The 19,720-nt window shown below is 41.6% G+C and overlaps 2 protein-coding genes across 2 annotated transcripts; both read right to left on the bottom strand.

Annotated features, from left to right (window-relative positions):
- Positions 1 to 920: 920 nt before the first annotated feature.
- Positions 921 to 7,866, bottom strand: LOC137277137 (sulfotransferase 1A1-like). The gene is made up of 5 exons (XM_067808810.1): positions 7,741 to 7,866; positions 3,902 to 3,995; positions 2,228 to 2,331; positions 1,412 to 1,559; positions 921 to 1,033 (listed from the first exon to the last, which is right to left on the bottom strand). The coding sequence occupies exons 1-5, from the start codon at positions 7,864 to 7,866 to the stop codon at positions 921 to 923; spliced, it is 585 nt and encodes a 194-aa protein (XP_067664911.1).
- Positions 7,867 to 13,572: 5,706 nt separating this feature from the next.
- On the bottom strand, positions 13,573 to 18,970 carry LOC137277126 (sulfotransferase 1A1-like). Its single transcript, XM_067808799.1, has 6 exons — positions 18,962 to 18,970; positions 17,054 to 17,216; positions 16,198 to 16,518; positions 15,570 to 15,673; positions 14,607 to 14,754; positions 13,573 to 13,685 (listed from the first exon to the last, which is right to left on the bottom strand). Exons 1-6 carry the CDS (start codon positions 18,968 to 18,970, stop codon positions 13,573 to 13,575), a joined length of 858 nt encoding a protein of 285 aa, XP_067664900.1.
- Positions 18,971 to 19,720: the final 750 nt, after the last annotated feature.

The raw sequence follows: 19,720 nt of genomic DNA, 5'->3' as shown, positions 1-19,720 counted from the left end.
TCGACCTTTTCCAACTCCAAAGCGAAAGATCGTGCACTCTATGCCTCCAAAGTTACTGCAGACGAATAACGACAGGGACAGGATGCTCAAAGATGAAACGTTGAAAATGATAGTCACGATGACAGACAACCGGAGTCAGGCAGCCAGCCAGACAGCCAGACAGCCAGACATTCTCTATTTCCTCCAGTTGAATGAAAATTACATTATGGAGAGACAATTATGTTACGTGCTTTACGTGGACTGGTGATATTTAATTCTTAATAAACCTTCTTGGTATTGCTATTTCCTTATGAAATGGCTAACATTAATGATAACGTGTGCTCAAACATCCCTTTCTGGCTCCATAACACATGCACAGGAGCTACAGTTCAAAGCGACCATTAACTAAATACATTCACTTAACAAAAATAATTTAGTAACAGTTTCCACAAGTTCTCAGGGAATGGAAATATGTTTTTTGGTGCAAAAAGCAGAACATTAATGTATTTTGGATTATATACATGATACAAACGGGCTATCGTTGGAAACATTGTTGGAACGTCTTTACCAACTAGATCTCTTATTAACTCTTGTTATTTTTTTCATCTGATGCAAAGATGATCTGAAGTTATGTAGTGCCATGTAGTAAAGTAATGATGTTCAACACATTTCTCTCTTGATATATTTTGAGCATTAATAACAGAGGTATAACACGTCCCTGATGTATTTGAGCATCGAAAACTCCTTTAACTTTATATCACTTTAACTCAAAACTCAAAGTGCATAGTCAGTGTTATATCATTGGCCTTCTCAGAGAGTCCATATGTTTGAAATTCATCATGTCATATTACTGTTGTCCTCTTCATCTCTGATAGCACAGTCGTGCAACGTGCACAGTCCGCTGTGGAGAATTGTTCCCAGAGGCCTTAATGCAAACTTGATCACAGTGTGTATGTAAATTGAAGGGGACAGCCGGCCATCTTTTCCTGGTAGAACTGATCAAACCACTCGTTCTGGGCGACAGTGAACCAGTTCTTCCAGTCACCAACTCCACCTGAAAGGAAACATTGTTTAGGTTGGACTTTTACTTTGCAGCCTTTTACGTCAAACCAAAGTTCTACTTGTGACTTTTAAGTCACTTACCTGTTTCAGACTTTAACATAAGTCTGCTCAGGTTTGCATTTGGTTACAAAGTCAGTACTGCACTTACGCAAAACAATATATTCTTGGTAATGTTTTGCAGGACAGGAGACGTTGAGAGGGTGTGTTGTATTGGTCTCAGACATTCCTTCTAAAATCTTGCGCTTTTCAAAAATATTCTCCCTTTGTCACAAGAATGTCGAAAATATTCCCCATGAGAAAGTAACGTGATTGTCGAGGGTTTTGCCTTAGAAATACATGTCTTAAGGAAAACTGGGTATGGGCAACTCACCTTTTCTAAACACGCTTGATCTATCATGTCCCTTGTTCTTGTGAGTCCTCATTGCTGCAATTGTGTTGTCGCAGACTTTGGACAAGAAGTCATCCGTTCTTTCCACACCCAGGAACTCGCATATCTTCCTCATCTCTCGCATCTGATCCTGAAGTAACATTCATTTAAGTGCTGTAAACACGTCCCCATTTCACATCTGACGTCACGATGGACTTCAACGCATAAAGCGCATTTGGGTCTTGCCAACACTGTTGTTTCTTGGCTTGGTCATTAGGTGTATCACTCCTAACTCCACATGTGGCATACCTATCTAACGTTTAGTTGCCCCCAGATTCCTGACTGTAACCTGTACATACTTACCAAGGTGCGTGCCTAACGTGTGTACGAGTTGTCCCAGGACACATAACTAAGGTCTACATGTACTGTCCCATGATCCGTGCTAACTTCTTAATATGTTGCCTCAAGATACCGCCTAACGTCTCTACATGCTGCTCAAACATACGTCAAAACAACGTCTCTACGTGCCCCCCCCCGCCCCCCCCCCCCCCCCCCCCCCCACACACACACACACACACCAAACCGGACTAAGGCCCAAACATGTCTACCTTCCTGACGTCATTCAGGTTCAGAGTCGATCCCCAGCAAACCCCGGATTGCAAATATACCCAGATTACCACATGTAATGGCTTGCAGTCACCCACTCAAATTGCATTCCTCGTATTTTTTTCTTCCAGAACGTGCTTACATAAATGCTGCTGTTTGTAATGTGTAATGTCGCAAACTGCAGGATTAAACAACAGTTGTCGTCCAATGCACCTGCTTAATGTCTTCGTAGAAGAGAGTCAACACTGGCTGATCAGGATTAGTTTTCTTCACCAGCTCCCAGTCAAGAACATAGTCCATCCATGATTCATACATAACTGTAACACAAGAAGAGTGGGAAGAATGCTCAAAGAAAAAATTATTATCAGAAGTATCAATGACAGGACGAGACAAAGAGAGTACTGATTAATAGGACCAAAGTCACTAACCACCCTTAAAAGCTGCAAAAAGGATATCTCTCGTTCCGACAGTGGTTACTACGATAACAGGAATAAGGATTATAACTGAAAGCTCTTGGGTAAGTGAGTAACTTTAGCTTTGTGCCGCTTTTAGCATTATTCCAGCAAAGTCATGGTGGAGGACACTAGAAATGGGCTTCACACATTTTCCCATGTGGTGAATCGAACCCGGACCTTAGGCATGACGAGCGAACGCTTTAACCTCTAGGTTACATCACTGCCTCAAAGCTTGCCAAACGTGGCACAGGGCAAACGTGTCAAACACCATTCGAAGTGGCCTTGAACTGAACTGAATCATATCTCGACTGATGTCAGCACCGACTACTTACAGACCGAGGAATTACAAGAAAGAGTTTGGAAAGAAAGGAAGGATGTGAGAAATCTGATACAGATAGATGAAGAAAGATACCCTTGGTAGATAATCACAGTTGGAACAAAACTCACACAGCCGTATCCTTTGGGTTTCTTAAGACGGTGATGACTTTAATTTTCTTATTGAGAACGTCGTCTGGCAGATGTTTCATCCGGAGATGGGAGCTGAGGATCCTGGGAGACGGCAGATCGGCATATCTCTCTTCTGGTACCATTTCCATAAAGGTCTGGCTCATCGTGACGTCATCGTGCGTTATCTCCCCTGTGAGGAGCTCTCAAGTAATTTCCCAGACCCAGTGGGTTCCTGGAGAGACAGAAGTCACGTGACAAACCAGTATCGGCTGGATAGCAAGAGAGATACATGACAAAAGCAAGTTTTGAACCCGCGGATCATTTATCAATGAAATATGCCATTTAACAGGTACCAGTTTCTTCACAACACCACTGTACTGTGATGCTCCTTTCAGAAAGCTGATATTTCTTTTTAGTTTCAAGGTGAACAAATTGGCTGGTAGGTTCGTTCGTTTGTTTGTCGTTTAATGCGCACACAGCAATATTCCAGCTGAATGGCGGTGTCCTGAAAATAATCGTGTCTGGATCAGACAGTCCTGTTATCAACAGCATGAACATCGATCTACGTAAATGAGATACGATGGCATGTGTCGACCGAGTCAGCGAGTTTGACCACCCGAACCAATTAGTCGCCTCTTATGACAAACATGGGTTACATGACTGAGTTGGGTGTGAGGTGGTGGCCTGGGCTTGAGAGGGATTGGTGTTCGTGAAATGGGCACAGTTTCGGTGCTGTTAGTTTGGGTGTAATAAGCTGAGCTTGGGTGGTGTGTGTGTGGTGGGCATGAGTGCTATTGGTGTGCATTTGATATGTTGTGTTTTGGTAATTAATTACGTTGCTTCTTTATGAAAACACGAATCATATCCATACGAACCAGATACCAATAGTCACGCGTTTCATGGTATCTAATGTTACCTGATTTAGGATACGTGCAAATTAGGACATCATCGTCGCGTATTCTCACAGAACGTACACCCTGGATACCTTGTCCGTCGGGGAAGTTGGGGATGAAAAAACCGTTGTCGTTTAAGAACGTGAGGGTGTCACCGCCGTCATCTTGTGCATCAACCAAGTGTCTCTGAATTGAGAAAGAGCCTGGTCATGTGTGAGGAAGTCTGCTCAGAAAGATAGGTGCTACTCTATTCTATAGATCCTTATAGAGGAATACTTACCTACTTGTCACATTTATCACATGTCAATGTATTTCAGGGATTTTTTTCTATCTATAATTCCTCACATACGTACCCATATGAAACGGTATTGTTTGACGTTTTGCTGATACATCACAAAAATGTGTTTGTCTTGAGTCCTTAGTCTCTATGCAGAGACGTTAGTGGACACACAGCTGGCTCGAAATGTCCTAGATGTCAAACACGGGACTGTTTGGTCCAAAAATATCTATTCACCATCTGTTGAAATAGGGCTTTATGGCGTTAAACATACAAACACAATGCTCCAGATCACTATATGTCCATTCCATTTTGAAATAACTCTACTTCGGATCTGTTCTCCAAAATAGTTGGAGACTGTATCGAGAGATGTAAATAATTTCTTGTTCCAAAACTTTAACAGTTTAATTTATGCTTACCCGATTTTAAATGAAGCGTTTTTGCTCTTTTAAAAATTTGACTAAACGTTCCTACAATCGCCAGCGGCTCAGGGGATGATGTAAATCCAACTAGGGACCATGCAGGTAGCAAAGATACTGTAAGTCCCCATGGTCCTTAATATATTCGCCATTGATATAGGGCTTTTATGGCGAAAAAACATACAAACACAATGTTCTAGATCACTATATGGCCATTCTGTTTTGAAAAAATACTCTACTTTGGATCTGTTCTCCGAAACAGCTTTAGCTGGAGGCTGCCTCGAGAGATGTCAATAATGTTGCAATGGTACGCTGTTGATGGTTGCTCATGATATTAATCACTTGACACCGTCACACAGCCAGAAGGTTGCTGATTGCAAACGTTTAATGAGAATCGAGTACAAAATAGTACTAAACACCCTATACATCTCCGAAACTCTGCTGATTTGATTTTTGGCCATGTAAGGAACATCTAGGCCTCTGGAACACGTTTATTTACTGCACATAAGTCTGGAATTAACGGTTGGTTCTTCAGCCATTTTGCAGGATGCTTGAACCATGACCTATTTAGTAGCACGAAAGTTCACGATCAGGGCTGAAAGTATGGTGAGTGATTGATGAGTGAGTGAATTAGTTTTACGCCGTACTCTGCAATACTCCATCTTATATGGCGCCGAAGTGTAAATAATCGAGACTAGACCAGGCTATCCAGTGATTAACACCATGAGCATCGACTTGTGCAGTTGGGAACCGATGACATGTGTCAATCAAGTCAGCCAGCCGATCCCTTTCGTCGCACTTTACGACAAGCATGAGTTACCGAAGTTCAATATTCTGACCCGGACCTTAACAGGTCGCGCTGGGTATAAAGCAGGGACAACAAGGTGGACCTGATCTGACAACAGTGACGGACCTGAACATCTTGATGGCAAGGTCAGAATCAGAAATGGCCTTCCCCTTTAGCTCTGCCCATATTGTGTTGAAAACCTGATAGATGTTTCCCGGTGGCTGAGCGGGTTAAACGGCCGAATTTTTGTTTTGGCGATTTGGTACCTGACTCTGAGAGTGTGGGTTCGAATCCCGGATGGAATTCAACCCAACAAAAGTATTAGAATCTGCACTTTATTAATAAAGTGTAAATAAACAAATCATATGTTACATTTCTTTAAAAACGCTGAGCTATAAGGAAATAACATAACACATGTAAACAGCAAATTAATGTGTTCTCCGAGTTACAAATAAGTCACTCTGACCTCAGTAGGTTGATTACTACTAAGGTTATCTTCCTGTCACTACTTCCGTATCGCTTGTCAATGCCCAAGTTAGTGTTACACACAGGCTGGGTTTGTGTGTAGTCAGCAGTGTTCCAGCTCTATCAATGTAGTTGCTAAGTAGAGTTACCAGGCAAGTTGTCTGTAGTGAACGACGAATAAGTTGTTTTGTTGATCACCTGTTTACCGCTAAAACGTAATCTTTTGAGTGTAATGTAATTTCGACCAATGAGGTTAAGCAAACACCCCTGCATTCATTGTGTCATAGGGACCTGAGCATATCGAGTCTCACAGTAAAGTGAAAGCTCTGACCTGTCACACAAAAAGATACGGCGAGTAATGCATGCAGTCATACGTTAATGTTGCAGAACTTACTTGAGACATGATTGACAGTGCCAGCACACACCTCACGTCATATCCAGTGATCCAGATAATACGAAGGAATGGCTACCAGGCGAGCTGTCAGTCGTGCGGTGGGGAGGGACTCGCCCAGTTCACGTTACATGCGCGTTTACGTTCCCAAGTTCACTTATTTCTTTAAGTGGCCTACATACTGACCTGTGGTTTTCTGTTTAGGTCATGAAATGGCCAAAGTCTGTGTTATTATCGCCTTGAAGCGATCACGTAACACGTGAGGATTGTTCACTTCATCTCAGTGAGTGAGTGAGTTCATATTTATCGTTACATCGGCAATATTGCAGCCACATCTCACTTCAGCTCTACACAGTGGGGTAGCCTGATGGTTAAGACACGGGTTCGATTCCCAACATGGGTACAATGATCCTATTGTTGAATATTGTAAATGCAACGTAAAACCATACTCACTCACTAACTTTTTTTGCCATATCCAAATGTAATGTTATTTCTTTGAAAATTATCTTTCAACAGAAATACTCACGCATTGTCGCTTTGAAAGCTCGGCATCAAAATCTACTGACTATTCATGCAAACCAGAATATTGCACAAATTGTTCTAAAAGTGAAACAATCAAGTTTTCCAATGATGCAGTTCCCTCTCCATTTATATCAGCGTTCATCATTGAAATGTGTCTCTGAACTGATACCGAAATAGAAATAGCAGTAATCTGTTCACAATATAGTGCGTGGGGGCGGTACCACTGTATATTTCCCAGATAAACGAGAGACAGACAGGCAGGCAGGCAGACATAGACAAACACACAGACACAGAGAATGAGAGACAGACAGGCAGGTAGGCAGACAGAAGCAGGCAGTCAAAAAAAAATCTCTGATAAAAGCAGTTAAGGTTTTACGTTTGATACTGTACTATTTGCAAACGCTCATAAAATCCTATCAAATAGTAGCCTTGAATATTTGGAAACTTGCTGATGCGGCATAAAGCAACATTTACCAACTCACCCACTAACTATCAAAATGTGATTTTTACTTGATTTTTGGATTAGTACCGTAGGGAACTGCATCTGCCCTAAATGTCGCTTTGAAATGTCATCAACATGTCTACTATAAAACGTATAGAGCAACTGAATTCTGCAGTGAGTGATTGAGTCTTACACTACTTTCAGCAATTTTCCAGCAAATAGCATGACGTGGGGCAACAGAAATGTGATGATGTAACCATAAGGATACACCACCGTAATATTGTAACACTGATCGAACACTTATGAGTAATAATCGGGGCGGTGGGGGAGCCTAGTGGTTAAAGCGTTCGCTCGTCACGCCAAAGACCCGGGTTCGAGTCTCCACATAGGTACAATGTGTAAAACTCATTTCTAGAGTCCCTCCAAGATTGATGTGCAGCAGAGAGGGTTTGGGTGATCCTGGCACAGTCAGGCCGGTAAGGCTCATCATCATCTCAGGGCACTCGCCCCTTCTACACGCAGCCCAGACAGCGAATGGGCCTTTGCCAGAAAGCACTGCCTAGTCGAACCAACCAAGAACTTTCCGGAGAATATGGAGGCTCCCCAACAATGCAGAATTCTGCATTACCCAGAGTGTCAGAAGGGCTGTGCTCCCGGTGGAGAACCGGGGCACTCTCCTCATCTGCGCCAAGAGATCAGAAGGTGCCAAACCAAGAGCACCGAGAACAACGAGGAGCCTGACGACAGTGTACATTTCAAAGGCGGGGTCCGCATATTCATCATGCTTTTCCTGAATCTTGCTGAATCACATTGCTGTCAAAAGGGACAGAAAATTCAATGATAATCATGTAAATAATTTCACTGGTTTTATCAAAAAGGACAAGATCAGGTTTGTTGGCTGGAATTCGCCTCGGGCTATATATTGGCCTATTCCGGAGAAGTTTGTAAGCATCATTTTCCAGGACGGCCTGGACATGTTCAGGGTCGTACCATGGATGGACCTCTTGGTCAAAGCCACAGGCATAGTGGAGACGATAGTAAAAGCAGCGAGCCATGCCATCATGATATGTTGTTGGTGCCAAGGAAGGGCATCCACTGACAAAGTGTAGGACAGTCTCTGTAAATTCATTGCACAGTCGACATTTCATGTTAACATTAAGACTCACATTCTGGCGATTGCAAGTGGGAAGTGACTGGTCCTGAGCAGCAAAAAAGAAAACCCACAGTTCCACATTTGAGACCAGCCGACTTCATCCAGGCGAAGGAGTCGGTTGGATTGCTGTTCTGTTCCACACACTGCATATACACACGATACAATGGCTCCTCAGACAGCTTCTACACAAAGGACCGACTGTGGGCAGACTTGGTAAGGGACTTCACCTGGATTACTCCCATCGCTGTACCGTCCAGCAGTATATCGCCATCAACAAAATCAACTTCGAATTTCAGATTCTGTCAAATAACCTTGGCACGCTTAAAATAGCTGTGGAATTCCTTGCTTTCATCGTGAGTCTTGACGTGCATCACCAGAGGATCATCCGACAAATAAATATGTGCAAAAGTACACAATAAAATTCTGTCATGAAGAGCCATTAATCAAACCCCGATCTCCACAATTGATTGGCATATAAAAACGATTAAGAAAGGAACGCGGGTGGTGTGCTCTGTTATCAGACATGATCCTTCTGGTCAGGCGGACAAGACCCTGGATATCTTGTCCAATCAACTACTCCAAAAGAATATGAGAGGACTGGCACAGCAAAAGTGGCTTTGACCTTGTTTCGAGCATTTAGCTCTGAACTCCAGATTTACTTTAAACGAATTTATACTCGGTCCGAAGTTTATCTTGAATCTGGGCATTCTGGAGCTTGTCTCGAACTTGCATAAATAAATGTATGCCTGATCTTCCACAGGATGCTCAATAACTCCTCCCCCTTGTAACTTGACCGATCCATCAGTAGATATTTTGCCACGTTTCAGATGAAGACTATTACATTTGTCGAGTCCAAAAGTCATGCCACTGTCATTAGAAAAGGACTCCACATGGAGAACCTGTTCTTTCAAATTGGTATCTCCTTTCGCAAGGAGCTCGATGTCATCCATGTACAGGAGATGAGTAAGAGCGGTTGGGGATCTATACTGATGAGGTCCTTGATGGTAACCCTCCTCCCTATTGAGCAGAAAACTCAACGGATTTAAAGACAGACAAAAAAGCAAAGCACTGAAGGAGTCCCCCTGAAATAGTCCCCTTCTGATTGGAATAGATTCCGAAGTCTGCACCTGCCCTTGCGAGTACATCTTCAGTTGAGTCGACCAGCAACTCATTAAAGACTTGAGTAAATCAAGTAGTCGCTCAGGGTGGTTAATATCCTGAAGAGACTTCAGAATCCATTCGTGTGGGACAGTCATATGCCTTTTGGTAGTCAATCCAGCACACGGAGAGGTTGCGGTGATACGTTTTAGCCTCTTCCAAAATCATTTTCTGTACAAAAAGTTGATCCTTGCACCCCCAACATGCCTTTCTCGCCTCCTTCTTCTCTCTGTAAATTATCTCATTGGACGAGCAGTAAAACGACACGATGTTTGTCAAACACCCTGTAAATAGTTTGTATTGAGTATTCAACCACGTTTTTTGGATCAGTTATGTCTCCTTTTTGGGAGAGGAGTATTGTGCGACCTTTGAAGAGCCATGGAGGAACATCACCTGTGTCCACAAGAGAATGTTTAGACACAAGGGAACAGTTTCAAATACCAGTTTCGAATGTCATCAGGCCCTGGAGCTGTATTAGACTTGGACTTTTTAATAACACGTTTCAGGCAATCTGGTGAGATGTAACCCACAAAAACCTAGTTACTTCCTCATACATTGCATGGCCATAATCACTGACCCGTGGTGCCTCCAGTTTACAATCGCCGGGTATGGACAACTGTTTCCAGAACCTTTCACTGGCATCACGCTCACCATCACCACTCGTATTAAGTTGCCTGTAGAAGTGTTTTTCATGGTTTCTATAAAGTTTATTTTGTTTAATAAATTTGTGTTTCTTTTCCCATTTTTTATTTCTTTCAGTCCAAACTTTTATTTTTGCCTTAAGGGAATCGACAATTTGGAGAAGGCCCTTTTCTTTTGGTGTTCTGTACGGTAATTTTAATTTTCTCCAAATTGCTTTTTGTCGTTTAGACATGGGATATCCTGATGATCATAATTTCAGACACAGCTCTATTCAGGAAATATGTTTTCTAGTTTCTGTTAATTTTACATGAAACCGGTTTTTCTTTGGAAAAAGACTGTGTGAAGTTCCTCCAAGGTTCGAGCGTCAGAATAGACGCAACAATCAACTTCATGTACTGAACAGTCCGCAGAAAGTTTTAAACATATAATTTCATTAAGTATATCAATTTCATTTTCGGAAAAGACATATATTTAGTTGTTTAATTGGCCTCCGTTTCTCTAAGGTAAATCACAAATTTCCTCATAAATAGACCTAAACAAAATGCAAACAGGGTTTTCGGAAAGGTCTGCAACTGAAGAAGAGGAAGAGTGAGGGCCCAATTTTGGGGGCCAATTGGCTCTTTGTTGGAAGAGTTTGTTTCGGAAGATTTCCATCAGGAAGGGGAAAGAGGTTGATACGGACGTCCATAAGAAGTTTGGGGTCAGCTGCCACTTGAGCATTCTGCTCTTGCAAAGGTTCCTGACGGGCACCAGTTGTGGGTTGAACTGGCTCACGTATTATGACGTCATAGTTTGACATCACAGTGCTCTCAAGGCAATATGACTTTTGATCGGACCTGGGTCGGAGCCAGTATGTTTTTCTGTCGACGGTCTCATGACCGCCTCTGGACCAATCAGGTAGCCGGGAAAACATGCTTACGTAATAATTGCAAATTTCTTAAGGTGACAGAATATGCATTAATCACAGACTCTCAGTAATTGCAAATGTGTACCTTCAGCATAAATAATGGACGTTTTGCCTTTATTAGTATGAAGTACATGTGCTTTATAGTGTTTTCATCCAGGTACCACTACAGACGATAAAAACTGCAGGGCGGCCTCATACTATTAGGAGACATATTTCTCCAGCCCATCCTAAAATGTCCATGACATTAATACTGCCGCTAAGATTGTGCGTTAGAACTGGTGCATTGCAATGTCATGTTGAAACCTCATCTGTGAACCAAGACGCTCATTGAATGGCGGGATGACTGGTGACTGTTTGACTAGTTATCTCAGTTGCGTAGATTGATGTTGATGCTGTTGATCACGGGATTGTCTGGACTAGACAATCCAGACCGCAACCATGTTGCTGGAACAGCTCTGAGTGTGGCGTTAAGCAAGAACCAGCTAACCAGCCGACCAAAAACAGACATCAACCTTCTGAAGCACACCTATAAACTGTTATTCGCAAAGCGCAGCGTGAAGTGTGAGTCTCTGCATTAGTCGCTACACGCTATAGTGTATTTCACTCAAAGGTTTTGAGTTATCTCACCAAGATTATATTTAAACAACGTACATATCAATGCAGTGTGTAGGATTCAGCATGAAAATATTACAATTTACAATGATTCACAATAATGTAGATGTCAAATTTCGAATTTTATACCAGTGGATGTAACGAGATATATCGGACGAGCAAATATTTACAGAAGAATTAAGAAATTTGAGATTGGGTTTATGCCATCAAACGTTACGTTAAAAGACACGCAGTATTCTTCCAGATATATTTGGGATTGAGTTTTGTGGCGCTTACAAATTTGATGTCATTCGTTGGGATTTTTTACAGAACGTACAACTTCGATGCTGTTGCGTACAACAAAGCCGTTGTTAGGTATTGACGGACTTCCACAAAGTGTTTCTGAGTGGGGAGTGGGTAAACAGCTGGAAAACGTAAGTACTGTTCCTCCTGTTTGATGTTTCCGTAAATATCTCATGACGTTATCTCATTTCGATGCATTTCTAATACATAACCAACACCTAAACAATGACTCAGGAGCATGTTTCTTATGAGTTATTAGATTCCGAAAAAATCCATCAGAATTGCTCTTCAGAAGCCCCTGCAAGACATGACCAGTTTGTCCGGCCTCCAGACTTGGTCGCTGGCTGTCATCATATCCAAATTTTGATTTGATATACTGGACTATGCTCCAACCCGTCCGTACTGTACAGTGAAAGGCAAACAAAAGCGAAAAACAAAATAACAACTCAGTTCCCCAAAGTATTATAGGCCCATTTCATTTTGGGCAAAGATCCAGAGGAGCTTTGGGTTGAATCTGGTTCGACAGAGATGGTTGCGTGTATTGCCATAGCGCCGGTATTGTCTAGCTGTATTAATTGTAAGCAGGCAATAACTTTCGTTATAGACAAACGGTGGTTCACTTAAATACAGAAACTGACACACTCCATTTCAAAACAAGTTTCAATAAGTCTCTCGGGTAAATGGCTACTCGCTTCCATTCCTTGATCATGGGATAGGGCCAGTATATGCAAATGAAGCACCGTTTATAGTTTGCTAGATTGATTCAAGCGCTCACAGTCCGAGAACTTTTTCCGGCAAATGTCTCTTTGGAAATGGGAACTGAGGGTCCGGAAAGGAAAGGAGATTGTTTGTTCTTGAATGTCTCTTCAAAAATGTCCTGACACATGTTCTGAAAGTCTGATTTAAAACAGGGATAACAATATATTCATTCAAGTTCAAACATATCGTTGGAGTATGATGATCTCACCAAGTTTACGTTATCTGTTATCAAATCTACTTTCTTTCAAGTTTGGCCCAAATGAGGATTCAGGTGAGTGAGTGAATTTAGTTTTACGACGCACTCAGCAATATTCCAGTTATATGGCGGCAGTCTGTAAATAATCGAGTCTAGACCCCACCACCCAGTGATCAACAGCATGAACATCGATCTGCGCAATTGAGAATCGATGACAATGTCAACCAAGTCAGCGAGCCTGACCACCCGATCTCGTTAGTCGCCTCTTACGATAAGCATAGTCGTCTTTCATGGGAAGGATGGGTTGCGGAAGGCCTGTTCTACCCCGGACCTTCACGGGTCTTAGGTTTGTCTGAAGTATGGAGATGAATTTTACGAAGGTGTTGCAAGCATTGTTAAAACTAATTCACTGTTCATGCTAAGATAAGGAAATACTACAATGTAATGTAGTAGTCATGTTTTCATCACGATATACCTGCATTATTGTTGAAAACGACTGGAAAGCTGTCATACACATTTAAGCCATTCCAACAAAATCACGGACACATCTGTTACTTTGTGTCATACCAAAGCAAGGACAGAGGCGAGCGTTCAGCCGTATAATACTGGACTTGCAGATGGATCAATATAATCGTATCAGATTAATGATTTCTTCCTCCAGCAATTACAACACCGCCTTAAAAGGTGTACGATCCTGAAGGTCTTCCTGAAAGCTATGAGGATAGGTTGGACTATAGATGAGTGTGGTAAATCACAGTGTGTATTTGAACTGAAGGGGACAGTCGACCATCTTCTCCTGGTAGAACTGATCAAACCACTCGTTCTGAGCGACAGTGAACCAGTTCTTCCAATCACCAACTCCACCTGAAAGGAAACATTGTTTATATTGGACACTGCACTTTCTTGACTTTTACATAAAACCATAAAACTTTTACTTGTAACTTTTAAGCCACTGACATGTATCAGACTTTTAAATAAAGTTGTGGACTGATATACGAATGTTTTGCAGGTCAGGAGACGTTGGGAGGATGTGTTTTATAGGTCTCAAAAAGATCAAAAATGTACTTTGAGCTTGGAAAGAAACATGTTTAGGGGCTGGCATTATTTCAATATCATTTTTTAAGCCATGGTGTTCCATGTAAAGTTTTACACTATCTAATTCTGTTCACATTTGCCATGTGCACTAATATTGCACTAGCATGAAAGAAGGGAGCGGCAGCTGATTGTTCTCAAGAATGTTACGAAGCATAATAGATGTCCAGATGCTTAGTATATCAAACTCAGACACGTCTGCCTTATCTCAACGTCATAGATTCATTTTCTAAGCCATGGTTTTCCATGTAAATTAATGTGTGCCACTCTGGACCTCTACGCAGGTAGGCCATACGCACTAGCACGGTCACAAAAATGTTACAAAGGACAAGAAGGGCCCAGAGGCTTAGTTTCATCAATCTCTCTCTCTCTCTCTCTCTCTCTCTCTCTCTCTCTCTATATATATATATATATATATATATATATATATATATATATATTTATATTCCTTGTGAAGTTTTATACTATGCACTAGATCTAGTACTGTACTAGTACTGCACTAGTACTACTCTAGCACGAAGGGAACGACAGGAGATGTATCAGAGGAATTGTTTAATCAATGTCAGACACGACTTCATATATGTGGCACTTTGCAAAAGTATTTCTCACGCCCAACCTAAAAATCTTATTGCCCTTGTGTTGACTAAGAAATACATGGCATGACCTCAGGAAAGACTCATTATTCATGCAAACCTTTTCTAAAAACTTTGATTCCACTGTCGTCCTCCTTGCGAGTCCTCATAGCTGCAATAGTTGTGTTCTTGCAGACTTTGGACAGGAAGTCATCCGTCCTTTCTACACCCAGGAACTCACAAATCTTCCTCATCTCTCGCATCTGATCCTGAACGGACATCAACTTACTAATTTACACTCTTCAAATGTCGTGTTATTATTTTTGATGTTACAATACAGACTGATCCCTAGTGGCGTCATATCATCTTGATTTGTTCGTTGCCCCGACATACATGCGTAATAGCTCTACATGTTACCCCAACGCTTGAAGATCCGGGTTAGAATTGATCTCCAGCAAACAGTGCTTGTAGTGAGAATCGACCTATGTGATCGGGTGGTTATATAAGCTCGCATCCCAGCTACGGAGATCAATGCTCATGCTGTTGATCATAGGAGGGTCTGGTCCAGTTATTTACAAGACAATATAGATATCATATTGCCGAGTCCAGCGTAAGACTAAACTCAATCGGTTATCAACCCATATCCTTGTGAACACACGTTATCCCAATGTAATGTAAACAGTCACATTTTTGCTCCCGTTAAATTTTCGCGAACATCACGCCTGACATCATGACGCGAGAATGAAAAAAATCGACAATATATCGATATAGATATATCATTCACTCTATTCACATGTCAACAACATAGAAACAATACTTATGTCATTGCTTAATCACGTGTCACCGCTGGGCTTATCTGGATTAACACGGTACCTGTGTAATATATCCTCGTGTTATCAGCATATACGTGCTTAATATCTGCATATATTGCCTCATTTATCTGCTTGATATATCCACAAGTTGCCCCCACGTACCTGCTTAATGTATCCACGCCCCAAAACAATTTGTTTTCACTACATGGTTCTAAGCTGAAATACTGCTGACTGAAGCATTCATGTATATTGTGGCAAGGAATTGTTGTCACCTCTTGAATGTCTTCGTAGAAGAGCGTCAACACAGGCAGATCAGGATTGTCTTGCTTCACCTGCTCCCAGTCGAGGACATGGTCTATCCAGGATCCATACATAACTGTAATATAAGAAAACACTCGGGTAAGAATGCCTAGAGACATCATCTTCCAACGCTGTCTTTACAAGAAGAAGATCACATTAAACTCCTCGAATAGGACTCAGGGTTATTGATGCAACACGGTTTAAAGCAGTGATCATATCTCCCTTGAATCCGATGGTATATATTACCACTCAGCAAGAAATTTAAAAATCAGTACAGAGTTCAAATAAATCACCATTTGACGAGATCATCAACAAAACTGAATATTTCACATGATTATTTAAACCATGCCTGCTATATTCACTCAGAAAATGCAGGGTTACAGCAATGAGGACGTTCAATTTTTACTGCACCTTTGAACAATATTCCAGCCATATCACGGCGGGGAACACCAGAAATGGGATTCACATTGTGCACATGTGTTGAATCGTACCCCGATCTTCGTCGTGAACGTGAAGAAATATGAGCACAGGGGAATATTTTAAGGTAAAGGATTGCCAGAAGGTAACTATTTATGGATGACCAAACAGAACGGTACTCACACTTTCCCTGAAAGTAGGGTCCCACAAAGTTCTTCCAGTCGCCTTTGTAGTTGACAAATGGAATCGTTTTCAAGAAGTTATAGAGTGAAACAGCCACATCTTTTGGATTTCTTAGAACAATGATGACTTTTATTTTCTTTTTACGAACGTCGTCTGGCAGATGTTTCATCAGCAAATGGGTGTTGATGAACCTGGGAGACGGGAGGTCGGCAAACTTCTCATCTGACGTCCTTTCCATGAAGGCTTGAACCTTTGTTTTGTTATCTTCGACTATCTCCCCTGCGAGGAGCTCTCTTGTTATTTCAAACGCCCAGTGGGTTCCTAGAGAGAAGACAAATCACCAACGAATCTGCATCAATCATCAATGAAACACAAAATTTTTGCCATTTATTGCTATCTTTCCCATGCATTGTACTGCGATGCGACCGGAACAAAATGCTGATATATATTTGATGGCATGAAATTGAACAAAGAGTCAGCAAAACGTTTCGATTGCAGAATGTAAACTATGGATCAACATCTCTTTTTCATACGAAATGTAAGTGATAGCGAGTGTAATCGGATGGGCTTTATTAGAGTTGTTGTGGAGTGGGATAGGATGCCCTTGGGTACACCTCCTTATAAATTTTGGTATAAGTTACTTCGCTAAAATTGTTATGAACGTGTAATCCCAAATATGATGTTGATAATGGCTTTGTGGACTAACAAAGTATATTTCAGTCAAGATGGTCAAATGTGGACATGCCAATATATATATATATATATATATATATATATATCATTTATGATTTAAACGATGCCAACAAAAGTTACTTTTGAGTGAACAGATGTATCCTACCAGATTTGTTCATGTTACCTGATTTAGGATATGTGCACAGTAGGATGTCATCATCGCGTATTCTCACTGAACGTACACAGCTGATACGGACTCCATCGGGGAAGTTGGGAAGGAAGAAGCCGTTGTCATTCAAGAGTGTGAGGGTGTCACCGCCATCGTCCACTGCTTCCAATAAGTGTTTCTGACGTGAGAAAGAACCCAGTCATGTGTGAGGTATTCATCTAAAACAACATAGGCAAAGCAAAATATGTCATATTTGGGATTTCACTTCCTCAGTAAAGTACCAATTGGCCTCAGTGCCAATTTACACTCATCAGAGGGGTACACAAAGTACGCAGTCTAGACTACCAGTTGTCCGACTTTCATTTTTGTGGAAGTGGCGGTGGCTGAGCGGGTTAGGCGGGTGACTTTGTGTGCTGGCGATTAGGTGCCTGACTCTGAGGGTGCGGGTTCGAATCCCGCATGGGACTCAACCAAAAAAGTACTAGAATTTGTACTTTACTGAGAAAGTGAAATCCCAAATATGACATATGTTGCATCTGACCACTTCCTAAATGGCATCCTGCAATCATAGCTTTCGGCCGTGGGAGCCGTGCTAATTTACACTTATCAGAAGGGTACACAAAGTAAGCAGTCTAGACTACCAGTTGTCCAACTTTCATTTTTTGTGGAAGTCGCGGTGCCTGAGCGGGTTAGGCGGCTGACTTTGTGTGCTGGCGATTAGGTGCCTGTCTCAACCAAAAATTACTAGAATTTGTACTTTACTGAGAAAGTGAAATCCCAAATATGACATATGTTGCATTTGACCACTTCCTAAATGGCATCGTGTAATCACAACATAGGCAGTATTCTTTCTACTTGATAGTTCCCCATCAAATGTATCTCGTTTCGGTGTATTGCAAATATATCACCAAATGCTTGCGTTGCATTGTGTTTGTGTTGCACAGCTTCAAGTACAGGGCTGCCTGGTCCATACATAACTGTTCACCTAGCACTGGGATACTGCTGTTCTGCCTCAAACAGACAAACACAAGTCTTGAAAACATCATATATTCATTCCGGTTTTAAAAGTACTCTGGGTCTGTTCTTCAAGTAGTTGCCGTCACGCCGAAACGTTGGCTCGACCACTGCTCAGGATATAGACTAAGGGACGGAGGGTCGCCCCGATCTAACATCAACAGTGACGGACCTGACTATCTTGATGCTAGCTACAAGTGGGTGAGTGAGTATTGTTTTACGTCGCTTTTAGCAATATTCCATGAATATTACGGCTGAGGACACCTGGAATGGACTGCACACAGTGTGCTGATGTGGGTGAAACGATCCTGGGTCTTCAGCGGGACGAGCCAACGCTTTTAACCACTAGGCTACCCCACTGCCTCGCAAAGATTACAAACATCATATACCTCCATACTATTCAGTTCACCTAAGTGAAAAATAGTATATAGTATAGATTTTGAAGCTAAATTACATTGAAATAGCAAAGTTTGAAATTAAATATTTTGCTGTTCTCCAAATAACAGGAAGGTTATTTTTACCTCAGTAGATTGGCTATGTTTGTGCACACTTCCGTTGGTGCTACATTGCAGCTGGTTTCGTTTGTTGTTGGACGTTACTGTCAGAAGAAGATTTGCCGTGTCATCGTATTCGAGGTCACGGTTGTCATGGTTGGCAATACGAGACTGTTTTCAGCTATCAGGTTGTTTGATGGGTTGGTTAGTGTTTTACCACCTCTGTGTAGTATTTGTTCTTTAAATCAATCCTTTAGGCGAAAACAAATTACACATACTTCACTGTATCACAGGGACCTGAATACAACCGACTCCCACATTAACCCGAAAGCTATGACCTGTTTAAGGCAGGTAATACACAAATATTCCGTTTTCCTCATACAGTCGTATGGCAAGGTCTTGCTGAAGAACTTACTTGAGACATGGTTCAAAAGTGTCTATACAGCCCTGCAGTATGTCAAGTGATATAGGCGAGACAGCACTTGGGTCCCGAACCTTTGATACGTTGGCTACCAGGCAAACTGTGAGCAGTAGATGAAGTCAGGGTAGGAGGCACCAACCACCGATGTATGCATGCAGGTGTACAACAGCTGATCTCCTGACTTGTGAGTGATCATGCATATTGTGCTACGGGATGCTCGATGGCTTACGCTTGGAGAGGTTAGAGAAGAGATCGCTATGTCTTTTGAACAGTGATACTCTTTCTCTCTGTGATTTCGATAGCATAGTAGCATCCACATATTTTCAATAAGAACTTATTTCTGTAACGTTGCTATGTCCAACAAAATGAGATTAACGTGATTTTTTATGAAGCACCATTTCCATTTGCCCCTGCAATATTATGGATTTCCAAGTAGATGAGAACCAGACCTGACCTGAGCTTCTTACAGCCATGAACAATGTATTTATACTAGACATCCCGTATTAAGGCCAAGACATATCTCACATCTATCATGTTTGTAAAAATAATCTGTATTTGTTATTCATTTTCAGATGAGAACTTTAATTTCTTTGAAAATGATATGTTGACAGTATTAATAATTCACAATTACGTCACAACTTCTGAACCCACATCTATTCGGACCTCATGGAACCTTACTTCATACATATATTGCTATAATACAGTGACAATTTAAGTTTCCAGTTCCGGAAAATAGTCCTCAACCAAATTACT

This window comes from Haliotis asinina, chromosome 1 (assembly GCF_037392515.1).
Source record: "Haliotis asinina isolate JCU_RB_2024 chromosome 1, JCU_Hal_asi_v2, whole genome shotgun sequence".
Taxonomy (NCBI): Eukaryota; Metazoa; Mollusca; class Gastropoda; order Lepetellida; family Haliotidae; genus Haliotis; species Haliotis asinina.
Note: the sequence above shows the minus strand (reverse complement) of the source record. Positions and strands in the feature narration are given on the sequence as shown.